General features: G+C 40.5%; 1 protein-coding gene and 1 pseudogene across 1 annotated transcript in view; both read left to right on the forward strand.

Annotated features, from left to right (window-relative positions):
* CRCP (CGRP receptor component) overlaps positions 1–11,899 on the forward strand; it is a 35,513-nt gene extending 23,614 nt beyond the window's left edge. Inside the window, exons 5-6 of the mRNA XM_015236930.3 lie at positions 6,387–6,444; positions 11,620–11,899. Coding sequence (XP_015092416.3) covers positions 6,387–6,444; positions 11,620–11,769 — 208 coding nt within the window. The 3' untranslated portion in view covers positions 11,770–11,899. The remainder of the gene's footprint in view (positions 1–6,386; positions 6,445–11,619) is intronic.
* LOC140686959 (DAZ-associated protein 2 pseudogene) lies at positions 2,324–2,805 on the forward strand (annotated as a pseudogene).
* Positions 11,900–27,045: the final 15,146 nt, after the last annotated feature.

Raw genomic sequence — 27,045 nt, forward strand, 5'->3', positions numbered from 1 at the left:
TATTTGGTACCTGTACTTCTGGGGCCAGCAAAGTTCAAGAGTAGATGGGTGGGTTGTCAGGTTTCCCTAATATCTAGAATGTGGTTATTCTGTCTGCTTAGAAAGCATGGAATCTTGCCGCATGTCTCCCCACTATCCCAGCAGTTGTCTCTCTCTTGAACTTCTCCTGCCAAGTCAGTGCTACCTAGCTCGCTCTTTATTTTTCAGATTACATTTATCTCATGCCAGCTTTGTCTTAGTTGTTGAGGGTACAAAGATGAATAAATGCAATGTAAGTGCTATGGCAGTGGGGACAGAGTAGAGAGATACTGAAGTGTCATAATTTGAGTATGTCATTTCATCTGTAGGAGGTGACACTGGGTTTTCATATGAAAGAGGGGTCAGTCAGATGCAGGGATGCTTTCTAAGCAGAGAAAACATGGTGTGCTAGGGCCTGGAATCAGGAAGTACTCTGATGTTTCCCTGGTAATGTTTGCAGTTTTGTTTAATTGGGATTTGAGTGCTTACGGAACATGAAGGCATATGAACCTAGAGAGACTGACAAAGACCAGAATTCAGTGGGTTCTGGAGGTTGAACTAAAGAAATTCAAGTTCATACCCAAACTGGGGACAGTGGGAAGATTATAAGTAGGATAATAAGATGACCAGATTTTCATCTTTTAAAAGGTACTTTATTTATAAGAATGAAGATTGAAAAAGTGTCAGACCTTTGAGGATAGAGGCCTTTGTCTTCTAACCAAGAAGAATCGAAGTGGTGTGTAGAAATGGTGAAGAGGGAACAGAGATCTTGAAAGAAGTATAATCATTAATTCTTAGTGTCTTAATATGGTCAGTGGGTGAAAGGGCAGAGTCGGGATGACCCTCAGATCTGGCCGGTGTGTTTGATTCTTCACCAAGATGAGAAGTACAGAGAGAGGAGCTGGTTCATTGGGAAGGGTAGTCAGATCACTTTGGGATGTGTTGAGTCTGACATGTGTCTGATATGTTTAGGTGGAATGTCTCAGTGGTGGTTGGTTATAAAGATCTGGAGCTCAGCTCACACAGCATGAAACTTGGATTTCTGGGTTATAAGCTATAGTAGCAGATGAGATTGTGAGTTTTGGATGAAGAATTCAGGGTGAAAGATGGCATCATGGGAATGCAACAAAGGCAAACAGAAGAAGAGAAAATCTAGAAAGAGATGAAGGGGGAATAGTTAGAAAGGTAAGAGAATCAGGCAAGAATGGTGTTGTGGAAGCTGTAAGGGTAGATGGTTTTAAGGAGGGAGTGATCAGCAGTGTGTGAGATCAGAGTCAGGGTCGAGCAGGACAGAGAAGCATCCACTAGCATTGTCAGCATGAAGGTCGCTGGGCCCTCTAGCGAGAACAGTTTGGGTGATCAGTTGGGGCAGGAGCTAAAGTGCAGTGAATTAGGAAGTGAAGAGGAGGAAGCAGAGACAGTGAAAATAAACTTGGTTATAAAGTCAAGGGGAATGTTTGTAACCCCTCACCCTCATCCCAAAACTGGTGCCTGTAGTATGTGTGGTGCTGTGACTTGACTTCAGCAGTACTCAGTTCCTGGAGTAGAGCAGCAGAGAACTTGTTTGGTTGGTTTGACTCCAAATTAGGGTTTTTCAGGGAACAGCTGTGAATGTTTTTGTCGCTCAAAGACTGACAAGATCCTTTTTGCAACTGTAGGAACATTTCCAGCAGTTCAGAGCCTGGCAGAATGATGACTGTTCGATGAAATGACTTCCGTTACTTTGATTGATTTGTAGCTGAGATGCTCACTTATTCAGCTATGTCTTTTCTGTGTTCCTACTATTTATTCATACTGTTGGATGTGATGGTTAAAACAATTTTGTTTTGAGTGAGGCTTCATATTTTCCAACTCATTTGGGCCTTCAAAACTGCTTGCTGATATTATTCCTAATCTTGCCCTTCCTTGATTCTCTGCAGCTTTTAGTCCTGTTAACCCTCTTCACATCCAGACGTCTCAGATGGTGACCTCACCTTTTGCTTCACTGAGAAACCACCCAAAATAAACTCATTTCCCTTCATACCTCCTCACATTTTCTTTCTCTTTCCACATTGCTGTGGTGTCAGTGGAGTGAGCCCTTCCACTGAAACTTTTATTATTAATTAATTTTTTTTTCCTGAGGATCTTTCCCTTTCTCTCTGATGATTTTAGCTTCTCCACCTGCTTGTCTCTTTAGCTGGCAGACATAGTTCAGTTTCTCTCCAGAACCTGCCCTCCTCAGACAGTAATCACTTTTGTTAACCTCTGGCCTGTCAAGAGGTTATTTCTGTCCATGGCGCTGAGCTGAAACAGACCCACAGCCACCATGAGCAGCAGAGGCCAATGTCCCCCAGCCAGCCTACTCTGCGCGGCCTCCTGGGAATCTGGTGTACCCTCAAACGTTGCATCAGCCTCAGGCTCTGCCCTGTACCCAGAGGTCTGTTGTCCGAGCTTTGTGCACCCAGGGGCTGCCGCAGTCCCCATGGTGTCAGCTGCTTTTCCTGGCACCTCACAGTACCTTCCCATGGCGCAGTCTGTGGCTGTTGGCCTCTAGGCTCCACAGTCCTCACAGCTTAGTGTCTGGTTGGCCCCGTCTCTCCAGCTGGTTCAGTGGTGCCAGTGAAAGGAGGGAGTGATGCGGGTGCCAGATTCGGAGCTGAGGCCACTGCTGGCAGCATTCCTCCTCCACCCCCAGGATGTCCTCCCAGGGCTGCTCAGCTTGCAGTCAGGCAGGGAGCTGTTGTCCTCGTAACTCAGCAGAAGGCAGACTTCATGGGTGGTTCAGAGGGTGGCTGCACCATCTGGTGAGGAACCAAGGCCATCTCTGTCAGGAAGGACATCACATACCTTCTCACAGTGTAACTGCTTCAGTCCTGTTAACCTGCAGTTGCAGTTTAGACTGGTTTTGGGTGTCTTTCTGGTGCCCAAACTTTCAATCACTTTTAAACTTCATGAGGAACGGTATATATAGTGGTAGCAGTACCTCTCTGGATTGTTTTGATGTAGGAGAGGAGTCCGCTCATGCAGTGAATGTGGGCGAAGCAGCCCTTGGAAGGAAGGGCTCCTTTCCTTTAATTCCTCTGGAGTAATACTCTACGATCCTGGTCTTTGCTTTTAGTAATAAAACATCCAGTTAGGTTTGGAGGGAACTTTGATCTTCCAGTTAAAGTTGCCAGAGTATTCTTACTGGTCTTTAATCTCTTTTAAGTCTTTGATTTATATTACTTGTTATAAATGAAAAGCATTGGTTGTCTCCCTTTTCCTTTCCAACCTTTGTCCTCTATCCAGCCCTTAACCCTAGGCTTCCATTCCTCCCACCCAGCTCCACTGAATCAGGGGTGCAGGACAGAGTGCCAGTCAGACCCACTTCCTTCCCTCCTTGCACTTCTCCCACTTGGCGTGTTGTAACTAGTCTTTTACAAGGATCCCCTGAAGCCCTCTGCCCTAAGCACAGGCCTCATTGCTTCTGCTTTGGAGCTCCCTGGGCAAAAGTGGAGACTGCCTTTGGCCCCTCCCCACAGATTGTCTCTATGTACATGAACCAAACCCAAATTTGCTCTGGTACCCAAAGAACTGAACTTTCTCAGATATCAGAGGATATCAACACAAACTGTACTGAAAACAGTTTGTTTAAAATATGAGGGGCAGCGAGGAGGATGCCTTTCAAAGCCTGATGACTTTAGAGCCAAATTAAGGGGAGTTTTCAGATCACAAATGGGTTACCATTTATTGTCAGAGTGCCTGATGTGGCCACTCATGGCTCCCAAGAATTCCTAAGCTGGGTTAATGGGGTCATATTGTGAATGCCTCACTCCAAAATGACTTGAGTCCCGTGAAATCTCATTAGGAGTAGAAATATTTTGGGATCTTTAATCTGATTTTTTGTTTTTTGAAGTTGAATTTTATTTTATTTTATAATTTCAATTTATCTAAATTTTGCGTTGTGTGTGTGTTGTGTTTGACCATTGTGGAAGTTCAGTGTTGTATATCCCCTAGCTGTACTGTGGTGCGCCTTTCTTGTGGGGTTTTATACTAAAATAAAAATAAAGACTATTTTGAAGATTTGAATAAAGTGATGATATTGCATTACAAAAGGGAAAAGAGGCATTTCCTCCACAGTTATTCCACAGTCCCCACAATCCAGCTATCACCTTAACTATCACGTCCCTGAACTACTTGCCCAGGCCACCAGTGCCCTCCTTTTTGGCAAATCCAGTGACTTCTCTACCATCAACCTACTTTCCTCTCTTCAGCACTTGGCGCTGTTGATAATACCCTCTGTCCTGAACTTTTCCTCTCCTGGTTTCTGTCACACCTCCTTCCTAGGTTCTCTTTTTCTCTCTTCACTCCTTCTCCTCTGCCGCCTTCTCTCCTGGCCCCCTGAGTGGAGGTGCTTTATGGTGTTCTGTCCTGGCTCTTTGTTTCCCCTGCTGTTGGTCTCTGGGTGAAGATACTCACCCTCGTGGTTTCATGTAACGCCTTGCTAATAAATCTAGCTCTGGTCATCTTCTTTAGTTCTAGACCAAACTAGAACTAAAACTAGACAAACTGTTCCACAGAGACCCCTTCATTGTTGTTCCCAAAGTACTACAAACTCAAATTCCAATTTCAATTAATATATTTTTCCAAGCAGGCTAACATCTGGCAGTGAACCTTAACTCTCCTCTTTCCTTCACCCTGCCCCCCACCCAACCTCAGCTGTTGTCAGGTCCTGTTGACGCACCTGCCGGTGACCAGGAGCATTTCACAGGTCCAGACTCTCATTGCTGTCCCTGCTGCTGCCGCTGCCCAAGTTGACGTCTTTGTTTTCTCTCACCTGCAGCGCTACAGTGCCTCTGCCTCCATTTTCTCAGGTTTTCCAAGCCCAGCAAGTCACTCCTTTCCTTGGTTGCTCTCCAGTGTTTCCAAAGTAACATCCAGCCTCTTGGTAGTCAGGGCCCTTTGCGTCTTGTCCCAGATGACTCTTTCAACCTTGTGTCCCACAACCTCTCTAGCAGCCATTTCCTAAACCTTGATGAATTTTTGTTCTTCTGGGTGTTTACTTGTGCTGTTCCTGCTCTGACTGCCCAGCCCTCCTCCTATCCTTTTGCCTAGAAAATGCATAAGGGCCCAGTGCAAGAGTCTTCTCTAGAAATCTTCCTCTTTGAGTCTAGAGTAAATGTTTGGGAAGTTATGAGGAATAGAACTTAACTACAACTGCTTTAGTAATGATTGCCACTTAGGGAGAAATAACTGTCATAGCCTCATCAATATGACCACTGAATACTAGAAGCAGATGGTTAAGAACATGAGCTTTGTTGGCCAAGTCCCAGCTCTGCCATTTACTAGCTCTGTAACTTTGGACAGATTATTTATTTACCATCTCAGCATCGAGTCTGAGGGTCAAATATGCTTGCCAGATGGGAAGTCAGCAATAAATGGTAGTTGCTGCCGCTGTAAGTGGTAAGGTTTTCATCCCTCACAACCCCTTTGTGAGATGGGTAACTACTGTTGGCATTCCTGTTTGACAGGTGATGAAACCAAGGCTTAGGGAGAACTGGGAAACTGGTACTGTCCCAGACACCTGGTCGTGGGAATTGTGGCTTATTTTTCTTTTTATTTCAGAATATGTGTATTGAATTGAAGTACAAATCTGGACCTCCAGGGTCAGACTGAGAGAGAAATAGTAGAAATTGTCACCTGCACGGGGCTGGTAATTGAAGCTGCTTTCTCTCAAGTGCTGTCATTTTTGAGAGTCCACACATTTCACCCACCCCTTCAGCAGTGAGCTGTACATTGTCTTATGACAGATGATAACCATTATCTTCAGCTGTTAACTTAAATCTTTTGTTACAATTTGCTTGTATTTGTCTTCCTTCCCCATCTGGAATGGTAAGCTCTTTGAGAGCAGAAGGCTGTTATACTACTATGTACTAACGCCTGTCCTGTCCCCTTCTGGTTCTTGTTTTTGTTCACTAAGATAACAGGTCAAGTCTGAGTAACATTTAATCTTAATCTCAAGAAGGAATTCTCAACCATTTTCTAAGTGATGACCGGTCAAGATGATTTTGTTAATCTTTACTTTCTATAACTTTGATTAAGAAAACATTACTCACATTTTCCAAATAAAATTTATTAAAACTGCACCTGTGCTGCCTGCCGCCTTTCTTACCTCCCAAGCCTCTGCACCTGTTCAGATTCTAATACCCATTTGTGCCCGAGAGTAAAAGTCTCTGACGTAGGACTCTTCCTACTCGTTTTCTCTCATTTTACAGTTGAAGAAACTGAGGGCCACATTCCAAGTTGTTCTTCCATTTGTTATCTGACAAAGTGTTCTCTAAACAGCTTGGTCAAGACTCAAGATCCTTAGGGGTATGAAAGTTTTAAATGCTCTACTTTTCTTTTGACAGAGCTGAAAAGCTTCAGCTGCTGAACCACAGGCCTGTGACTGCTGTTGAGATCCAGCTGGTGAGTGAAGGAGGCTTGAACTTGGGCAGACTGGTTTCTGGGTCTGAGATGTGGAAAGGGTCATAAAGGCTGAGCACAGACAAGCCAGGGACTGCCATGACTTGAGAAGACTGTCAGACCACGCATTTTATAAGTGAGGAGCAACCTCACCAGTTTGATCCTAGTTAGTATGAACTTAGGGAGAGGGAAAGACTGGAGAAAATTTACTTCCTTCTGTAGGGTCTGGGGCTGTGACTTACAGCTCTTTGTCTCCCTGATGTGCCCTGCCCTTCTGGCCATTGCTTCCCTGTAGGGGTTATTGCCAACCATATGTTGCATGAAAACATTAGATTCAACATGACTCTGGAGTTTGTCTCCCCCTGCCCCCACCCTCCGACCTCCTCTTCCTGTGCACTTTCCCACGTGCTCGCTGTTTCTCTCACCCTCCTGGCCCAGTCTCCCAAGCTAGAAGCCCGGAAGTCATTCCCTGCCTTCTACCTCTTGTTCAGTCAGTCTGGGTCCTTTTGCTTCTGTTTCCTATTGCTTTCTACTATCCTGACTGCACTGCGCTAATTTCTGTCATGATTTCTCAGCTCGGCAGTTGTCCTCTCACTGTTCTTCTGCCTCCAGGCCAGCCCCCTCCTGTCCATCTTCTCCACCACCATCAGAGTTCACTGTCTAAAACCACAAGTTTGTTACCTTGTCTCCCTGCATAAAACCATTGCCCAGAACCTCAACACTTGCAAAGTCTAAATCGCAGTCATAACATGAAGCTGCCTAGTAGAAGGCAGAGGTGGCATAAGGACAGAGTGAAGATGAGGTCCAGCAGTGCAAATTGAGTGGTGGCTGTGTTGGCGTTCTGCGGCCTGGGGCAGCTTCCTTCTGTTGTACAGGGCCAAGAGCATTGGTAAGCCACAGATATCAGGCAAGGCATTCAACTGCCAGTGAAAAAACTGGCTGGAGAATTAATAAAATAGAATAAAGCAGTTTCCAAAGTCAGTTTTAGAAGTATTTAGCTCTTTGTCAAATTTCCTTCAGAAAAATGTGGAATAAAATAGCCCAAAATACCTCTGGTATTTTGAGTTGCTTAAAAAATAAAGAAAACCCCTTTTTTAAGAGTCATGGGTTATTTAATTTTTGACTAAAAACTTTTATTGTCTTCCCAGCGTTTTATCTGCCCTTCAAAATGTATGCAAAATTAAATTAGAAAAATTCCTTCCATAAAGGGTGACTGTCTGGGGGAACTGGCCTTTAGGCTAAATAGAGATCCTTTTTTTTTTTGTACCCTCGTTATTCTGATGCTTTCAACTGTGTTAGAGATTCAGCTTAGAAAAGAGAAAAACAAACAAAACAGCAAGAAACTAATCCCTGTCCCTCTGGGTTAAAGATCACATGTCGTGTCTCCTCGACTTTAATCAGCAGCATATGTTATTCATGGCTTAACGACAGATGGAGAGGAGACATCAGGAGGAGGATTAGCGTGACCTCATCCCAGGGCCTGTAGAAAGCTCTCCTTACTTGGTAAGATTAGCTGCTATTAAGATTGCCTACTCTGTGCCAGACTTAGTGCCAGCGGCTTTGTGTATGTCGCCTTTAATACCCTCACCGTGGTCTTGGCTGGCAAGTGGCTGAGTGGGGCTGTCTGATTCAGAAGCCTTCCTCTGTTCCTCCAAGCCATGTGCTTTCTAGTGGTGAGAAGAAAGGTGTGTGTGGCATCCCCTCTGACTGTGTATTCTCTTCTCCTTTCCACAGGTAGGTAGGCTTTGATAAAAACTAGGTATGTTGTTCCCCAGAAGTGGGACCACTTTATAGCCAGATTTTTCCCAGCCTGAGATTTGGCTTCAAAGGGTAGCAAATCATTTATCGAGGTTTGTAGCGGTGTCCCTTCTCACCAGAGAGGGCTAAGAAGTGAGGTTTTCACTAGAGTGGAAAGTACAAAGGACTTGAGAACTTCCCCATGTTAACCTTACAGTCATTTCTTCTCCCTGGGTTCAGGAGTAATCCCAGCATCCAAGATTTATTTAGTATTCAGTTTTGGAGGCTGAAGCTGCTCTTTTTTAGTTTTACCTCAGCCGTGGTTTGCTGTGATCCTCAGATCCACAGCTGCCTGCCTGCTGTGTGTGAGGAATGGAGGAAGCCACCCAGCTCTGTGACTTCCACCATGCCCTGCTGTGCGTTCACTTGGGGCATTTGTCATCCCTCTGGCCCGAAGACAGGACGGTGAGCCTCATGGCCGCACAGGCCACTGTCTTGAACAGCAGTTCCATCTGTGCCTGTTATAATTTAGTGATTATAGAAAAGTCTTGAATTAAATAGTTTTATGGCTTATAAGACACTATAGTGTCCTTACTATATTGGTCCTTACTATAGGCATTGCTTTCGTTTTACTTTAGAGAAAGTTGAAAATTATAGAGGTTAAGTGAACTGTTCTGGGTCAGATAGCTAGAAGTGTCTGTTGCTATTACATTTTGAGTTGTTTTGAGGAAAATAAGAGGCTAGTCTTGGCAGCTTAGAATGAGAAACAGCCCGGGGGAGGGTACAGCCCAAATGGTGGCGCGCATGCTTAGCACGCACAAGGTCCTGGGTTCAATCCCCAGTACCTCCTCCAAATGTAAATAAATAAATAAACCTAATTACCTCCCCCTCATTAAAAAAAAAAAAAGAAAGAAACAATTTCTGCAATACAGCAGCCCAATCTGACAGCCCCTGGGAACCAGTACGGTCTTCATATATGATAAAAGTGCATCGTTCAGGTTGAACCATCTGCAAATACTTTGTATGTTTACATCTCATTTGCCCTTATGTTCTGAACAGCTTGAACCCTCTGATGTCTGGGAATGTTGAATGGTGCTTTGTATTTTTTAATTTGGGTTCTGTTTCTTTGTGTTGGAAAGAAAAGGTGAGGAGTAATGTAGTTATTTTTCACTCTAGTGATCCAAGAGGGGTTAGTAAGTTTTTGGTTTCTGCAAGTTTCTTTCTTGTGTATATCTCATTTTGTTTAATGCAGCTTGGATTTTCTTTCTGTGACTAGGAATCTTGGGTTGAAAAGAACATTTCCTAACTATAATTGTCCCTGAGGATTGTGTGCTGTTATAGCTCCTGCTCTTGGCAAATTTGGGAAAATTAGTAAAGCATATTAGCCCTGTTGCCAAGATCATACCTACCTGAAACCTGATCTGCCAAACCCAGAGGTTAGGGTGCAAGACAGTGGCCTGTTGAAGTTCTCTCTGTTTGGTTTTCTAAAAGATAAGGCCCCTCTGAGGTCATATAACCAAACTCTTTCAAGTCTGTGGTACAGTTTCTCTGAGAGAGGAAATGATGGAAACCTACTGGAGGCCGTGGTGTTCTAGAAAAAGCTGGGATTCGAAGTCAGAAGACCTTGCTCTACTTCCTGTGAGACCCAGATCACGTTTTTCCTTACAGTGCTGAGCCTCCATGTTTTCATCTGTAAACTGTCCTGACTTTAGGTACAGCATCCTTGAGAAGCTCTGGGGGCAGTGATTCCAGGAAAACCCCTCATAAACTGTGGAACACTTTGCAGATACTGGTGGGAGGTTGTCACTGTTCTAACGATAGTCTTGGTCCCCTTCACCCTCTTCCCCTGAGGCAGGAACAGTTCATCATCAACTGTGTGTGCCAGTCATTCATGAACTTGGAGACATTCTTCTCTCAAATGGAGATCATTTTTTCCTCAAGATGAAATAATCAAGTCAGATATCTCTCTCCTTCCTCCTTCATTCTTTAGAGGCAGTGTATGTTAGATTATTTCCTACGGACCCTCATTTTACATGTCTAATTTTAAAAGTTGGTTCTTGAGGATTGTTTCTTGTTAAGTAGAGGAGTTACTTGGAGCCTTTGAATCTTTAGAATATGGTGGTTTTATTTCACAACATGACGGGAAGCCGCCCCATTGGTTCACTTTGGATCTTTTCTACTCTGGAACACCCAGGATTGTTTTCTAGTTGTAGAAACATTTTTGGACTGAGATGAATGAAGAGACCGGTGTTTTGCCAGGAGTTTGATCTTGGGCCTGTCATCTGGCTTCTTTAGCTTCTGTACTGTTGTTTGTAAAGTGAGGCAGTCAGACTGAAGTTCCTAAGTCTAGCTTGTCATCTTGCTTTACTCAAATTTGCCAGGATTTCTTTCTGGAACTCCTTCTGGTCTTAGTTGCCAGATTTCAGAGATTGTTGTGGAAAATGCCATAGAATAGGACCCCTGGACACCTTTAGCTGAGACAGCTGTTTTTGATAGATGGCTGATGCCACCAAGTAAGCGTAGTTAAGTGATTTGACTGCCTGCATACTGCTTTTACAAAGGTGGTTGATAACATTATGTTTGTATTTATTAACATACTGAGAATTAAAGGTGAGGCTAAGAAAACTGGCCTATGATTGTGGATATCATCTGTGTGTTCAGATGTCCAGGACCATGTCAGAAACTGGGCTCTAAGTGGACCTTTGATGGGGCAGTGGGAGATTGTTTCTCAGCCATCACTCATCAGACTCCTGTTCTGCATTCCCAGGAGATGACCAAGGCCACATGGTGTGTTAGATTGTAGGTGTTAGAAAGGGGCAGGCTGGGCTTGGGGGTCTAGTTCTGCCCTCTGCCAGGCTTGTCCTGAGGGTTAAGAGAGATAATGGGTATGAAGTGCAAGGTGCAGCACCAGGCACAGGAGCTCCCTAAAGGGCTATCGTTAGTGGTGGTGGTAGTGACGGTTAGAGAAAATATGTGAGCCATTGGGCACATAGTGGGCAGTCATCAGATGAGTTGTGGATACAGTTCATAAGTTACAGATGTGCTTGTTGCGAGATGCAGAAGTTTATAAAATGCTGTTTCACTCCCCAGAGGTGAGTTTCCTTTGCGTCTACAGCATGTTCCTGTGTGTATGTGGATGAGTATAGAACTGTTAGGATTTGCTTTCTCTTTAAGAGAAAATGCTAACCTGCAGCTCGCTTTTCTCACTGACCCGTTTGGAGCAGTCCCAGTGGCTTACCCTGGAATTTGAGCTGGCTTCTCCCTCCCGTGGAGCCAGGACGGAGAGGACCTGGAGACCTAGGGTGGCTCAGGAGCCAGGCCCCAAGCTCTGTGCTGAGGAGCTGGGCTGGGACCAGGAACAACATGGGCAAGGAGTTGGGGGGTGGACGCAGCCTGTGAGGCTCCTTTGTAACTCCTGGAGGGTTTTCCTTCCTTCTGCAGATGGTGGAGGAGAGTGAAGAACGGCTGACAGAGGAGCAGATCGAAGCTCTGCTCCAGACCGTCACAAGCATTCTCCCTGCAGGCCCAGAGGCAGAGCAGAAGAAAAACACCAACAATGATGTGACAATGGATGAAGAGGACCCAGCGTAGAAGAGCACAGCTGGCCCAAGTGTCCCGTGAAGTTGAAAGGCCCACCAGCTGTTTCCCAGATGTTCAGAGGATTGTTTATTTGGTTTTACCTTCAACAGGCCTGATTTCTTGGTTAGTTGGGTAAACCACAGAAATAAGCCCTTCTCAGAAATAAGCTAAAAAGAAATCCTTGTGCCTCTGGGAGAAGGATCATGTGGAAGACAGGCTGAGATTGTCAGGGCAGAAAGCTTAAGAGAGGAGGACAGCGTTGAAAAGGACAATGACTGTGGAACCCTCTGTGGTAAAAGCATTTCTTCTGTGGCCTTTGCTACAGTTGTGGGAAGGTCCCTGCACACAGCTGCTAAAATACTTGTGTTGCTTTTGATGGGCTGCATCCTAATTAGTTTCATCTGCTTCCCCAGGAACTTCCCAAGCAGGGGGAAGAGCCCTGCTGGGATGAGAACTGAGTTATGAGAATCCAGCTAGATGGCTAAAAACTCCCAAAGCCGCAAATTGTTGCTCTAAGTTAAAATGAGACACTGAACTTGGCTCACCTTAGAAGACTTTTTTCCTTGAAAACAGCAGAGATAAGAAAAGAACGACCTGGCCAGCCCTTCATTGGGTCTAAAGGCTCCTTTCCTCTGCTGGCATGAGCTTTGTTTATCGGCTCGCTAGTTAGTCTTTAAAGTTAGGGCACCAGCTCACTTCAGTTGAAAAGAGGCGCTCCAGACTGGCAGTGGCAGCAGAAATACAGCGTCGCCTGCCTTTCTGATCACCTTCAGTTTCCTGCCCCGTGACAAGTGCTGCCCCCCTTGAGGCCAGGTGAGCTTTATTTGCACAACAGGCAAATTGTTTGCATTTTTAAAAAGGGCACAATTATGTAGCTCTTTTCATGGACAGAATATGAAGAACTCTCGAGGTTAATAAGAATTTTGAACTTGTTGGCTGTTGCAAGGTTGCATTAGTTTTTTTGAATTTAATATGGTAGAATAATTACCACGTGAAGAACTTATTAATATTCAGGCTTTGGAGAGTTTAATAGCCCCAGACATGTGGTTGCCTTAGGTCCTAGGAATATTGTTAAAAATTAATTTTCCCCATTCACTTTGTTCCCTATTTGGGGAAGAAAATGCCCATAGACATTAATTTTTCAAATTGGTATTCATTTTGTTGTAAGATTACATATTTTCAGTGCTCTGTTAATTGGATTACTTCCCACCCCCTGCAACTCGCCTGTTATTTGAGCCTCCCCACCACCCCAGTCAGTCGCAGTTATGTTAAGGATCAGTTGATCTGCTTAGGCAACATTCACATTAACAGGGCATTTATTTTGAAATCGCTCTTGAGTATTGGGAATTTTACCAGGAGCTGTTGGTTTGTCAAAGCATACATGTGCTTATGACATTGTTGTTTCATTTTGACCTTGAGTGTGTTAGGTACTTTTTCTTGGTGGATTTATGGCTAAATTAGTTAATAATAAATTGTTCTCAGGTGACTGCCAACTTGTGATATTTTTATAAATCTTTGAAGAGTTTGTTTTGCTATGGGTAGAAAGAAATAAAATGAAATCTGACTTACAAGCTTACATATAAATACACATGTGTGTGTGTATATATATGTAAATTTAAATTTATGTACATACATACATACATGTTTGTTTTTTTTTCCCTTAAGTTGTATTTGTTTAGATCTGAATTCTGTGTTGGATTTCAAGAAAATTTTAAATTTCTATATTTGGTACCTGAATTTAGCCTCAGTTTCTGATTAAGCCAGGCAGGCTCTGGAAGACTTAACCTTTATAAGAAACATAGTTTGTGTAATATTCCTGTCACATTAATAATCAACATGTCAGAAGGAAAAAGTTGTAATTTACATAAGAAACGTAACCAAGATCACATTTAGGGAGGAGAGCTGGGGAGTCTAAGAGACTTGCTTTTCATTTTATATCCTTCTATGTAGTTTCAGTTTTTGACTAGGTGACTCTTTTATTCTTTAAAAAGAAAAGTATGTTTATTTGCAGTTAAATCATGTCCCAAACATGGAGGCTGACACCCAGTCCAGTCACTCTGGGAGAAGCAGCACTGGGGGAAGCCAATCTGTCACAAGGTACTACTGAGCTCTTGAAAAATGAAGTTGACTTCCAGTTAGAGGTTTACCCAAATAATTTACTTGCCTCTTTTTGCTTAAAAGTTACTGTATGACCCACTCCCACCTCAGAGGATTTCCTATTTATTCAAGGCTGATTTATAAAATAATGTGTACTGTTTCCCTAATCAGTCATTGTGTAACCATACCAGCTCTTCAGAGCTTATACCGTAGTGAGAGGTGAGTGAATTAATCCTCTAGTATATTCTTTGTTAAGTCATTTCCCGCCCAAAACCAATTTATTACCATTATGTAAATGGATCATTTCTCAGTAAACTGTAAAACAAATCACATACCATGAAAAGCATCGTCAACCTTATTTAATTACATAATGAACAAAGGGAATAAAAGGAAGCAAAGCTGCCCAGAAATCCTTTTACATATTTAAAAAAGTAAGATAATTCACATACCACATGCCATTTGGTGGCTCTGAGTATAATCACAAGATTGTACAATTATCACTAGTACCTAATTCTGGAATGGTTTCATCATCCCTAATAGAAGCTCCATATCTTATAGCAGTCCCTCTCCATCACCATTTTCCCATGGTCCCTGGCAACCACTGATCTGCTTTCTGCTTTTCTCTGTATTCACCCATTCTGGACATTTCATATAAATTAATTCATACAGCATATGGCCTTTTGTAACCTGACTTCTTTCACTTAGCATATTTTCAAGGTGCAAATATGTTGTACCATTCCTTTTTATGGCTGAATAATATGTCATTGAATGGCTGTACTACATTTTGTTTATCCATTCATCAGTTGGTGGACATTTGCGTTGGGTCTTCTCTTTGGCTGTTACAAATATGCTTCTGTGAACATTCATGTATAAATTTTTTGTGACTGTTTTCCTTTCTTGCATATACCTAGGAGTGGAATTCTTGGGTCATATGGTAACTCTGTGTTTAACTTTTTGATGAACTACTGAACGATTTTCCATAGTATCCGTACCATTTCATGTTTCCACCCACAGTGTAAGATGGAATCCAGTCCCTCACTTGCTGTTGTCTCTCTTACTGATTATAGCCATCCTGGTGGTTGTGAAGTGCTATCTTACCGTGGTTCTGATTTTTATTTCCCTAATAGCTATTGATGTGGAACATCTTTTCATGTTCTTTTCATGTTCTCATTTGTACATCTTCTTTGGGAAAATGTCTTATTAAAATCCTTTGCACTTAAAAAAATTAATAGCCTTTGTTTTTTCAAGGAATTTTAGGTTTACAGAGAAATTGAGCAGGAAGTACAGAGTTCCTCCGTAGTCCTTAGCCCCCCCACAACAGTTTCCCGTGTTCACATCTCTTGCATCAGTGTGGTACATTGTTACAGCTGATGAACCAGTATTGATACTTAAAGTCCATAATTTACATTAGGTTCATTCTTTGTGTTGTACATTAGAAAGTACAGTAATACACAGAATGGATTTTGACAAGTACATAATATTATATACATGATGTTATATATAACACCATTACAGTATCAGAATATTTTCAATACCCTAAAAATACCTTGTGCTCTACCTACTCATATCTCCTTCCCTTCTTCTGCATCTGTGGCAACCACTGATCTTTTCACTGCCTCCATACTTTTGCCTTTTTCAAGAATGTCTTATACTCTGAAGAGTAACTCAAAGTCATAAGAAGATATAAGGATCTCCAATAAAGGCAAATAAACATGGATGAATAAAAACGTATTATTATAATTTTGTTTCATAACTTCATTTTTTATTATTTTACAAGCTTTAAAAGAGAAAAGCATAAAAAAATATAAATCTATGTTAAATAGTACCCATTATATAAATTTGTGACATCAGTAGCATAAAGGAGGGGGGCAGAGCTGCACAAGAGTGTTTTTATATGTGATTTAAGTTTGTATGAATAAATAATAGATTATTACAACTTTAGTATGTTACATATAATCCCCAAGATAACCACAAAGAAAATATCTAGAATATACACAAAAGGAAATGAGAGAATTAAAACATGTCACAATAAAAAAAATCAACTAAACAAAAAGATAGTAATGGAAGAAATGAGAGACAAAAAAAGTATTAAACATACAGAAAACCAAGTAACAAAATGGCAAAAGTAAGTCTTTCCCTATAAGTAATTACTTTAAATGGAAACAGATTAAACTTCCCAATTAAAAGTCACAGATCAACAGAATAGACTTCAAAAACATGGTCCAACTATATGCTATTTACAAGAGACTCACTTGAGATACAAGGGCCCAAACAGGTAGAAAGTGAAAGGCTGGAAAAAGACATTTCATGCAAATAGTAACCAAAAGAGAGCAGGAGTAAATATACCAATGAGACAAAACAGACTTTAAATTTTAACAAAGATATAAAAAGTTTAATACAGCAAGAAAATATAATAAAAAATATGTAATAAGACCATTAAAATATTTGAAATAATAATGACAGAATTGAAGGGAGAAATATATTGCTTTACAATAATAGTAGATTTCAGTACCACTCTTTTTTTGCACCTCCATTTCCTCATATTTGCTTTTTTCTTAAATTGAGGTATAATCAGTTTATAATATTGTGTTAGTTTCTGGTGTACAACAGCTTCAATGATAGGACAACCAAACAGAATCAGTAAGGAAATAAAGGACCTGAACAATACTATAAACCAATTGGAACTAACAGACACACAGACACTCTACCCAACAACAGCAGAATACACTTTCTCAAGCACACATGGAACATTCTCCAGTAAAGACCATAGGTTAGGCCACAAAACAAGTCTTAATATATTTCAAAACTATTGAAATTGTAGTTGGCCTTGAACTACATGGGTTTGAATTATGTGGGTCCACTTATATGTAGGTTTTTTTCAATACATACGTTGGAAATTTTTTTGAGATTTGCAATAATTTGAAAAAACTTGCAGATGAACTGCATAGCCGAGACATGTTGAAAAATTTAAGAAAAGGTATGTCATGAATGCATAAAATATATGTAGATACTAGCCTGTCCGTACATAAGCATAAAGTGAGTGATAATTTAATATAAAATTAATGTGGTTAGTTTTCTTATTCTTTTATAACTTTGCTTTCAAAGAATTATAGTATGCCTCCCCTCATAATTGGAGAAATTGCATATCAGCCTATCATCACAGGTAAATGGGTCTTTAAAAAAAGATAACAGTGTTTCCAATTATGTGACTATGATACTGTATGTCATAAAGATTATGATTGATTCATGAGTATATAGAGAAGGCTACTGTGAAGGAATCCTACCAACACTAGGCCACCATAAAGCAATCATTTGTTATTGTTATACATGTAAATAAATACAAATTTACTTTTCACATTACCTTTTCATTTTTGATGTCTAGTGTTAGTAATACATATAACATATACAGTGTTTTGTATCATATAAGACAATATTGATACAGGTATTGTCAGACAATTCGTCTTGTAAACAGATGATGTAAACTTACAGTATTGACAAGTACAGTACAGTACTGTAAATAAATTTTCTGTTCCTTATGAGTTTCTTAATAACATTTCTCTAGCTTGCTTTATTGTAAGAATACAGTATATAATATGTATAACATACAAAAATATGTGTTAATCAAATGTTCATCAGTAAGGTCAACAGTAGGCTATTAGTAGTTAAGTTTTGGGGAAGTAAAAAGTTATATGTGGATTTTCCTTTTTTGTTTGTTTGGTTTTCTTTGTTAGAGAAGTCTGTGCCTGTATTGGCCAGCAGGCTACTTGAGGCAGAGGAAGTGATGCCAGGCCAGCCCTGCTTCACAGGCTTGCAGGTGACTGAGAATTTGCCTGAGTAGAGGCTGATCATCTCAGACTTGATTTCCACCTGGTATGTATATGGATTTTTTACTGTGGGGTGGTGTCTGCACCCAAACCCCTGCATTGTTCAAGGGTCAACCAAATTCAAAGCTGAATATATATATATATATGAAATTCTTACAGAGGCTACATGATTGAAACTTGAAGACATTATGCTAAGTGAAATAAGCCAGACACAAAAGGACTTACATCAGATACCTAGAACTGTCAAATTCAGAAAGGCAGAAAGTAGAATGGTTGGTGCCAGGGGCTGGGCAGAGAGGGAAACTGGGAGTTACTATTTTCATGAGTACCGAGTTTTAGTTTTGGAAGATGAAAAAGTTCTGGAGATGATGGTAGTGATGTTTACACAACAATGTGAATGGACTTAATGCCACTGAACTATACACTTAAAAATGGTTAAAATGGTAAATAAACTATGTGTATATATGTGTGTATATATATATCTGTGTGTATATATATATATGTGTGTGTGTGTATATATATACATACTGAGAACTGAGAGAAAACTCTTATTCTTGCCCTTTTAGGTAAGTCTAGAAGTCACTTTTTTTTTTTTAACTTTGAGGGGGAGGTAATTAGGTTTATTTACTCATTTGTTTTTTTAATGGAGGGACTGGAGATTGAATCCAGGACCTCATGCATGATATATATATATATATATATTTATTTATTTATTTATTTATTATCCCCAATAAAAATTTATTTTCAGAAAACCAGGGTATGGAAGGCAGAAAGAGCAAGATAGGTTAAACAGTAATATTGGTGTAGTTAAAATTGAGTGCCACTTTGGCATTAATCCTCCCGGAACTGAGAGAAAACACTTATTCTTATTACAAAACCAAGATGTGTTCCTTTGTTCCAGTAGTTTAATGAATACTATTCCATTGGTTTAAATTGTGGCAGCTGAAAATTCTGAACTGCATACGTACAGACATTTTCTGCTGTCATGACAATAGAAGGTTAAGTATTGAAACAAAAACATACAGACTAAAATTCAGGGATTATGATTTTTTTGGTTAATAGAGGAAACCAGAATTTTTAGAAAGCAGTATCTATTTAGAGTCTTCATTTTGTGCTATAGATTAGTGATTTTTACACTGTAGTCCATTCAATCCTTGAATTACTGAGAACTTTAGAAGCCAAATCGTGTGTCTTGGTGGCAAACAGAAGGGTAGGACTACAGGCACCCTTTCCAGTAAAGTCAGACTAGTCATGCTTCAGATTTTCTTCAAAACAGGGTCACATTGCTGTGAGTATATTTTGAAAACCACTACAGAGAACATACCGTTGAATTAAGATTGACATCTTGTTACTTAAGAATATGAAGTTCAATATTCTGATTTTTTTTTAGAATATGTTATACTGTTTACCTAAATAATATTAAAAAGTAAAACTTTGTATATTAATTAGCAATACATGTTTCTTTGAAAAATATTAAAGGTATTTTAATGTTGTGACCAAGGTAAATTAAGATTTAGGAAAATACAGATCGTTGTATCATTCATTCTAAAAACGGTTCTAGGCATATGAAATACACAGATAATCAAGAGTATCTTTGCTTTTGAAAGCACTCAAGTCCACTAAGAGACAGCATGCAGTCTTATAATACTGCTTAATAAATACAAAGAGAGAAGAAAGCAGAAATACTATGGAAACACATTGTGAGGGCATGTAACATAGAGATTGCTCAGGAAGGAAAGAGGAAGTTTCACAGAAATCTATGTAGAATAAACAAAACCCCTGAATTGTCTTAAATGCTGAGTAAGAGTTAGCTATGTTATATGGATTGCATTGTGTGCCCCACAAAAAAAACAAATGTTGGAGTCCTAACCCCCCGTACCTCAGAGTGTGACCTGATTTTGGACATAGGGTTCTGGGGTTTTTTTGTTTTTCTTTTTTTTTTTTTAACAGAAGTAATCAAGTTAAAATGGGGTCATTTGGGTGGGCTCTAATCCAGTGTGACTGGTATCCGTATAAAATGGGAAATTTGGTCACAGACAGATACACTTAGAAAGAAAACCATCTGAACAGACACATGCAGAAGACGGCCATGGACAGCCAAGGAGAGAGACCTGGAACAGCTCTCAGCAGGAACCAGCCCCGCTGACACTTGTAAACTGGTGAATATAATTGATTTCAGACTTCTGGCCTCCAGAACGCAGACAATAAATTTCTGTTATTTAAATTTAAAAAAAAAAGTGGAAGAAGGAGGAGGAGAAATAAGAGAAGAGGGAGAAGGATCTAAGCATTTAACCCTAAAATTCTAGGTCATTCACAATCTGGTTCCCAATAAAATTTCCAAGTTTTTTAGTCTCCTGCACAACTCTCCTTCCAGCCAAATGGATCCACTCATTCATTTACTCAACACATTTTTGAGTTTCTACTATGCAAAGCTGAGGCCTGGGCAGTGGGGAAATGATGTGACTGTCATCCAGAATTCCTGCCTTCAGAAAACTTTATGTTCTAGGGGAAGAGATGCTAACTGATCGATTTCACAGTCCATTATTTAATTACAACTATGGCTCGAGTTAGAAATGAGAATGAGCCAAGAGAGCATGTCACAGAGAACCTGATCTAGTCTGGCAGAATCAGGAAAGGTTCTCTGAGAAAAGTAGTATTGGACCAGAAGAATGAGTAAAAGTTAGTGAAGGAAAGAACAATCCTTGAAAATATGTTGTGTTTTCCTATATCTATGTTTTTGTGTATTCTATGCCTTCTGCTTGTACTCTGTGCCTTCTTCAAATATCCAAATTCTAACCCGAGATTTGGCGCATCGCCTCTATTCTCCAGAAAGCCCTTGCTGACCATGTTAGGCTGAAGTAGTCTCTCCTTGCTGTAAACTAGACAGGTCTGTTGGTTATTAGCTATAAGCTATGCATGACCTTGTGATGTTTTTGTGAGTCTCATCTTGCCCCTTTAGGTAAATCTAGAAGTCACTCTTTTTTTTTTTTTAACTTTGAGGGGGAGGTAATTAGGTTTATTCATTCATTTGTTTTTTTAATGGAGGGTCTGGAGATTGAACCCAGGACCTCGTACATGCTAAGCATGCTAGAAGTCACTCTTAATTCCAGCCTTTATCCAAGTCACATCTGTTTTAGTTTCACGCAGAATTTTCTGGGAAAACAATGATTAGAAGACTTGGTTTAAATAATCTTAACGTTTTTATTGTAAAATAAAACACAGATCCAAAAAAACCCATATAAATTATGTGAATTATAAGAAGATGGATTATAAAAAATTCAAAATTAGGATTCATAGTTTAGTGAATTCTAAGGAGAACACCCTTATGTTTACCACTCAGGTCAAGAAATGGAACTTTGCCAACCACTCCAGGACTGTGTCCCAGATACAACTGCCTTCCTCCTGCATAAAGTATCCACAATCCTGACCTTTATGGTAGTGGCTTCATTGGGTTTCTTTATAGTTTACTTACACAAGTGTGCATCCTTTACCACTCTTGCATTTTTGTTGTTGTTGTTTTAACTTGTCTCTTAAGCCTTTAGCTTCAGGATCTCTCACCATCCCTTTCATTTTTTTACAAATTTGATGTTGAAGATCCCAGGCTGTTCAACCTGTAGAGTTTCTTCAGTGGTTTATTTCAGTAAGAGCTTATGGAAACAATATTCCCTGAGTTCTTGCATGTTGATAATAGTATGTACTCTTTATATTGGGAAGTCAATTTTGCTGAATAGAAAGTCCTTGAGTCACATTTTCTTTTCCTTGGATAAACTAAATCTATTACTCTGTTTTCTTCTGGCATCAAGTATTGCTGTTAAAAATCTGGCAATATCCTCATTATGTTTCTCTTATAATACACTTGCTTTTTTTTTTTTCCTCTAGATAACCAAAGGATTTTTTTTCCTCCTGTGAAAATCTAGTGTCAAGTATTCTTAGGTACATAGTATACATACATATAAACTATAGATATAGTTTCAGATTTTTTTCTTCAATTTGGGAACATTTCTTCAATTTTTAATTTTACATATATTCTTGATTTTATACACATTTTATATTAAGATACATATATCTTGATTTTTACATGTTTTCTGGATTTTTATATTTATTCTGTTCACATGCTCTGGTTCCCTACTTCAGAGTCTTCTATATTGGTTCTTCTTTGCCTGTCTTCTGTATTTGTCATTTTCATTCAAATCATTTTACTTTTTCCTATGATTTCTTAAAATTTTTTCTCCGTTTCTATTTTCCTTGAGACATTTGTTATTGTGTTTATTTACTCTTGCATTTCTTCTAATTTAGTCTTCGTTTTTTTTCTCCTTTTACTTCTAATTCTTTACTCATTTCTGAGTTTTTCTAATTTCATTGACTGTGATTCTTTTATGTCTTGTACCATTTTCTTAATAGTTTTTAGCTGGTTTTACAACAGGAGGTTTCGATTTGAGCTCTTCTGTGTATGCATTTCTGGTGTGCTATCATCTCTTATGGAAATGTTATTTTGCTCTTTTTCTCTTTCTAACTTTGTGTGGGATTTGACCTCAGTAATTTTCTGCTATTTGTTTTTGAGTGAAATTAGTTTTCCGGAACTTTTAGAAGTAGTTGTGTGGTTCAGGATGGCTTTTCTAACTTCACAGAGCTCCCTCTTTTGTTGTTTTCAAAAATACGATAGCTTGACAACGCTGTTCCCCTCCCACCCTTTTATTTAGACCAAGGATTGGCAAAGGCCACCTGTTTTTTTGTAAATAAAGTTTTACTGGAACACAGCCCTGCTAGATCATTTACATACTGTCTACGGCTGCTCTCTGGCCAAATCAGCAAAACTGAGGATTTGCAACATGGACCCTATAGCCTACAAGGCAAAAATATTACTGTCTTAATTCTTTAAGACCCTGATTTTTGATCTTTTCTTTCTTTGTCTCTACTGTCTCTACTCTGCTCAATTTTGATCTTACTCCCAGTGGTGTCTTCTCAGTGTGGGGCACTGTCAAGCCAGTCCCCACCAGTTAGTTTTGAGGGTTCACAGGGACCCACATTGCTTCAGACCTTAGCACCCCTTGCTCATGTTTTAAAAATTGTGGGTATAATCATTCAAAAGTCCACAAATGACATGCTGGAGAGGCTGTGGAGAAAGGGGGACCCTCATACACTGCTGGTGGGAATGCATTTGGTGTAGCCACTGTGGAAAACTGTATGGAGATTCCTCAAAAGACTAGGAATAGACTTGCCATATGACCCAGGAATCCTGCTCCTGGGCATATATCCAGAAGGGACCCTACTTCAAAATGACACCTGCACCCTAATGTTCACAGCAGCACTATTTACAATAGCCAAGGCATGGAAACAGCCTAAATGTCCATCAGCAGATGACTGGATAAAGAAGTTGTGGTATATTTATATAATGGAATAGTATTCATCCATAAAAACTGACAACATGACGCCATTTGCAGCAACATGGAAGTTACTGGAGAATGTCATTCTAAGTGAAGTAAGCCAGAAAGAGAAAGAAAAATACCATATGAGATTGCTCATATGCAGAATCTAAAAAAACCCCCAAAAACAAAAACCAAAAATACCAAACAGAAACAGATTCATAAACATAGAATACAAACTTGTGGTTGCCAGGGGGACGGGAGGTGGGAAGGGACTGGGATTTCAAAATGTAGAATAGATAAACAAGATTGTACCGTGTAGCACAGGGAAATATATACGGGATCTTGTGGTGGCTCACAGTGAAAGAGAATGTGACAATGAATGTATGTATGTTCATGTATAACTGAAAAATTGTGCTTTACACTGGAATTTGACACAACATTGTAAAATGACTGTAACTCAATAAAAAAATGTTTATGCAAAAAAATTGTGGCTATATATAGATATAAATTGTGACTATATATGTAAATATAATAGATGTATATATATAATGTAAAATGTATCATTTAAACCATTTTTAGATTAACAATTCAGTGGCATTAATGTATATTCACAATGTTGTACAACCATCACCATGCATACTTTCAGAACTTTTTTTATTACCTCAAGACTAAAACTCTGTACCCTCCATTCTCCCTCTTCCTGTAGCCCCTGGTAACCCCTATTCTACTTTCTGGCTCTATGAATTTGCCTATTCTAAGTACTCCATGTAAGTGGAATCATACATTATTTGTCCTTCAGTGTCTGCCTCGTTCCACCAAGCATGTTTTCAAGGTCATCCGTGTTGTAACAGGTATCAGAATTACGTTCCTTTTCGTGGCTGAATAATATTCCATTGTATGTATATGCCACATTTTGTTGATCCATCCATCTGTTGATGGATACTTCAGTTGTTTCCACCTTTGAACATTGGTGTACAAGTATCTGTCTGAGTCCCTGCTTTCGACTCTTTTGAGTATATGTCTAGGAGTGGAATTGCTCGATTATATGGTAATTGTTTTTCACTTTTTAAAGGACTGCTACAGTGGCTTTCCCATTTTCCCACAGAGGCTGCATCATTTTATACTCCCACCAGCAATGCACTTGGATTCCAGTTTTTCCACATCCTTGGCCAACATTCATTTTTTTTCCCTTTTGTTTTTGTTTCAATAATAGCCATCCTAATGGGTATGAAGTGGTATTTCATTGTGGTTTTGATTTGCATTTCCCTGGTGATTAGCGATGCTGAGTATCTTTTCATGTGCTTATTGAGCACTTGTATTTCTTCTCTGGATTCGTTGTTGAGTTGCAGGGTTTCAGGTTCTTTATCTATTCTGGATATTAACCTCTTAGGAAATACATGGTTGGCAAATATTTACTTCCAGTTGTGGTTTGTCTTTTCATTCTCTTGATAGTGTCCTTTCATTATTTTCCCTTTTTAAATCAAAAAGTAATTTATGGAGAAATATTTTAAGGTTATATAAATATTCTCTTCCTCATCAAAATTTCATTCACTCTTATAAGCATCTATTGATGTTTTTTTCTTGAGCCAATGGCTGCTACTTTTGAGCACCAGCTATGTTCTAGGTGCTTACTAGGCATTAACCCTGTGTCACAGATGAGGAAACTGAAGCTGAGGAGGTGAACCAATGGCACAAGGATGACTAGCAAGCAGTAAAAATGGGAGCGGACAGACTCTAAGACTGTCCACTCCATAGCTAGAGCTTACGTGCTAGTGCCTGGGAAGCAAGTGTTAGCTGGAACCCTGGGACTCCAAGCATCAGGGCTATTGAGCAAGCCTATTTCTGATGCTTCTTCTTTGTGCTTCCCAAACACCCTGACCTAGAGAGGGAGTGGGGCAGGCTGACTTCAGGGCTGTGGGCTGTGACATGCTGGGTGTGTTCTGCAGTCAGGAGCCAGTCCCCTGAGAGAGTACCAGCTACTCAGATGACCCCCTGCCTGCAACTTCACGGGTCACTATGTATCAGCAGTATGTGCAGGTTTCTTGGGGTCAGTAGCTGGGTTCACAGAACCAGAAGTCCCAAGTTGTTCTTTTAATGATAGGGGTGGAGGGTCTTAGTAACCTGGAAGGCTCTGGGTTAAACATCCCCATGCTTTCCTCCCGTGGGACCTTAGCTGGGAGGACCAGAACATAGGCAGGGTGGGGTCCTGGGGCAGGGAGCCAGAGCCCTGAGTCATAGTGAGACCAAGGAGTGGGGCCTGGGCAAGGCACACTGAGCTAGAAAATCTGGAGGAAAGCCATGGTCTGAATGCTGGGAGGAGGGAGAAATCACCAGATGCAGGCAAGGTCACAGGAGGCATTGTAGTTAGGATGAACAGGCCCTGTGGCAGATCGGGGTCACATAAGGCTGGTATAAAGGTCCTGAACCTGTGTCTGGAGATCTCCACTGTGGCAGTCTTGCTCTCCAGGGCAGACAGTGTCCTAAGCCTGGTAGATTGGGGATGCATAGGGCCAGGTGTGTGCATTAGTCACGGGTACCTTACTGGATCAGGCTTTGTGGTGGACATTCACCTCTCCAGTTACAATTGGACAACTCCAACAGGCCCACACACAGCTCAGCTGCCTGGAATTCAGCCTCTGTATCCTATCAGCTGGGGTCACCTAGCCCAGCTCCTCAATCAGACCCCAACCCTCTCCTGGATGGAACCTGTGTTCTTCAAGAGTTTTACTTTCAAAGAGACTTTCCATGTGGTCGCTATCTTTTTGTAACCACCCAGAAATAACTTCAAGCTTAGAAAAAGTTGCAAAAATACAATAAATACAGCACAATATAAAAATACTCATGTTTCCCCCAAACCACCTTGAAGTGAGTTACATACATCATAGCTCTTTACCCATGAACTCGTCACTATATAATTAATTATTGCTGGTGTTTTCGCCCTTGCAGCTAATAAGCAGTGCAGGGAGACCATGCAAATATCTTGTTCCTTATCAAAACTGCCTCCCAGATTGAGCATCCGCTGATGATTCTTGCCTGATCCAATCTTTACCGTGATGGTTGCAAAATAGGGATTTGCTGACCCCAGCGTTCCCTCCACGTCTTCCATTCTGCCTTTGGCATTCTCCTGGGAACAAGAACCTTCCTTCTCCGCGTTTACGTATTTGTGGACTCATGATACAGACTCATGAATTCCTATACTTTCCATAGATTTATAATGTGGTACTTAATAATTTTGGTGTGCAAATTGTCCCAGACCTGCCTGTAGGAATCCCTTCAAGAGATCTCCTCTGTCCTTGTGACATAACTTTGGTTTTTTAAGGCACTTCCTCACTTTCTGGTATAACAGGGGATTCCAAGTCTATCTAGTACCAGCCCTGAACTCAGTCATTTCCACGAGGAGCCTGACTCCTTTCAGTGGTGAAGGTATCAGCGATCCCGTTCGGAGAACTAGATGTCCTCATTGCTACTGGAGTGACTTTGCTTCTTGGCTCTTTCAATGGCCAGAGCTGGGAAAGATATGCTTGGATATACAGGAACCTATACACATACGCATTTGCATATTCATGCATATGTATAAGATAAATATGCATCTGTACTTTAAGAAATCGTGAACTTACACTGATACCTCCTCACAGACTTATTTCTTGCTTTGTCCATTCTGTATTTGTATGTCCCTTCTCCCTCAAGGAGAATCCTGGCTCCCAACCAGATCAGTATATTTACTCAATCCTATATTACCTCTAAAATAGTTCATTACATCTAAAATGGTTTGTGAATTGCTTTGCCCACATCACTACAAACAGCAGACCTGCTAAAAAGAGTTTCAGGATGTGTTTCCAATTCTCTACCGGCCCCGTCCCCACAACACACACACCTCCTGCCCCTAGCCAAGGCATGTAGTCAAATACTTTGCTACTTGAATTTCTCGCCCTTTGGGTGCGGGTATGGCATTTATTCGAAACATGGTTAGTTCCACTGTTCCAGCTTGCTTCCATTCTATT

This window comes from Vicugna pacos, chromosome 18 (assembly GCF_048564905.1).
Source record: "Vicugna pacos chromosome 18, VicPac4, whole genome shotgun sequence".
In the NCBI taxonomy this organism is placed as follows: Eukaryota; Metazoa; Chordata; class Mammalia; order Artiodactyla; family Camelidae; genus Vicugna; species Vicugna pacos.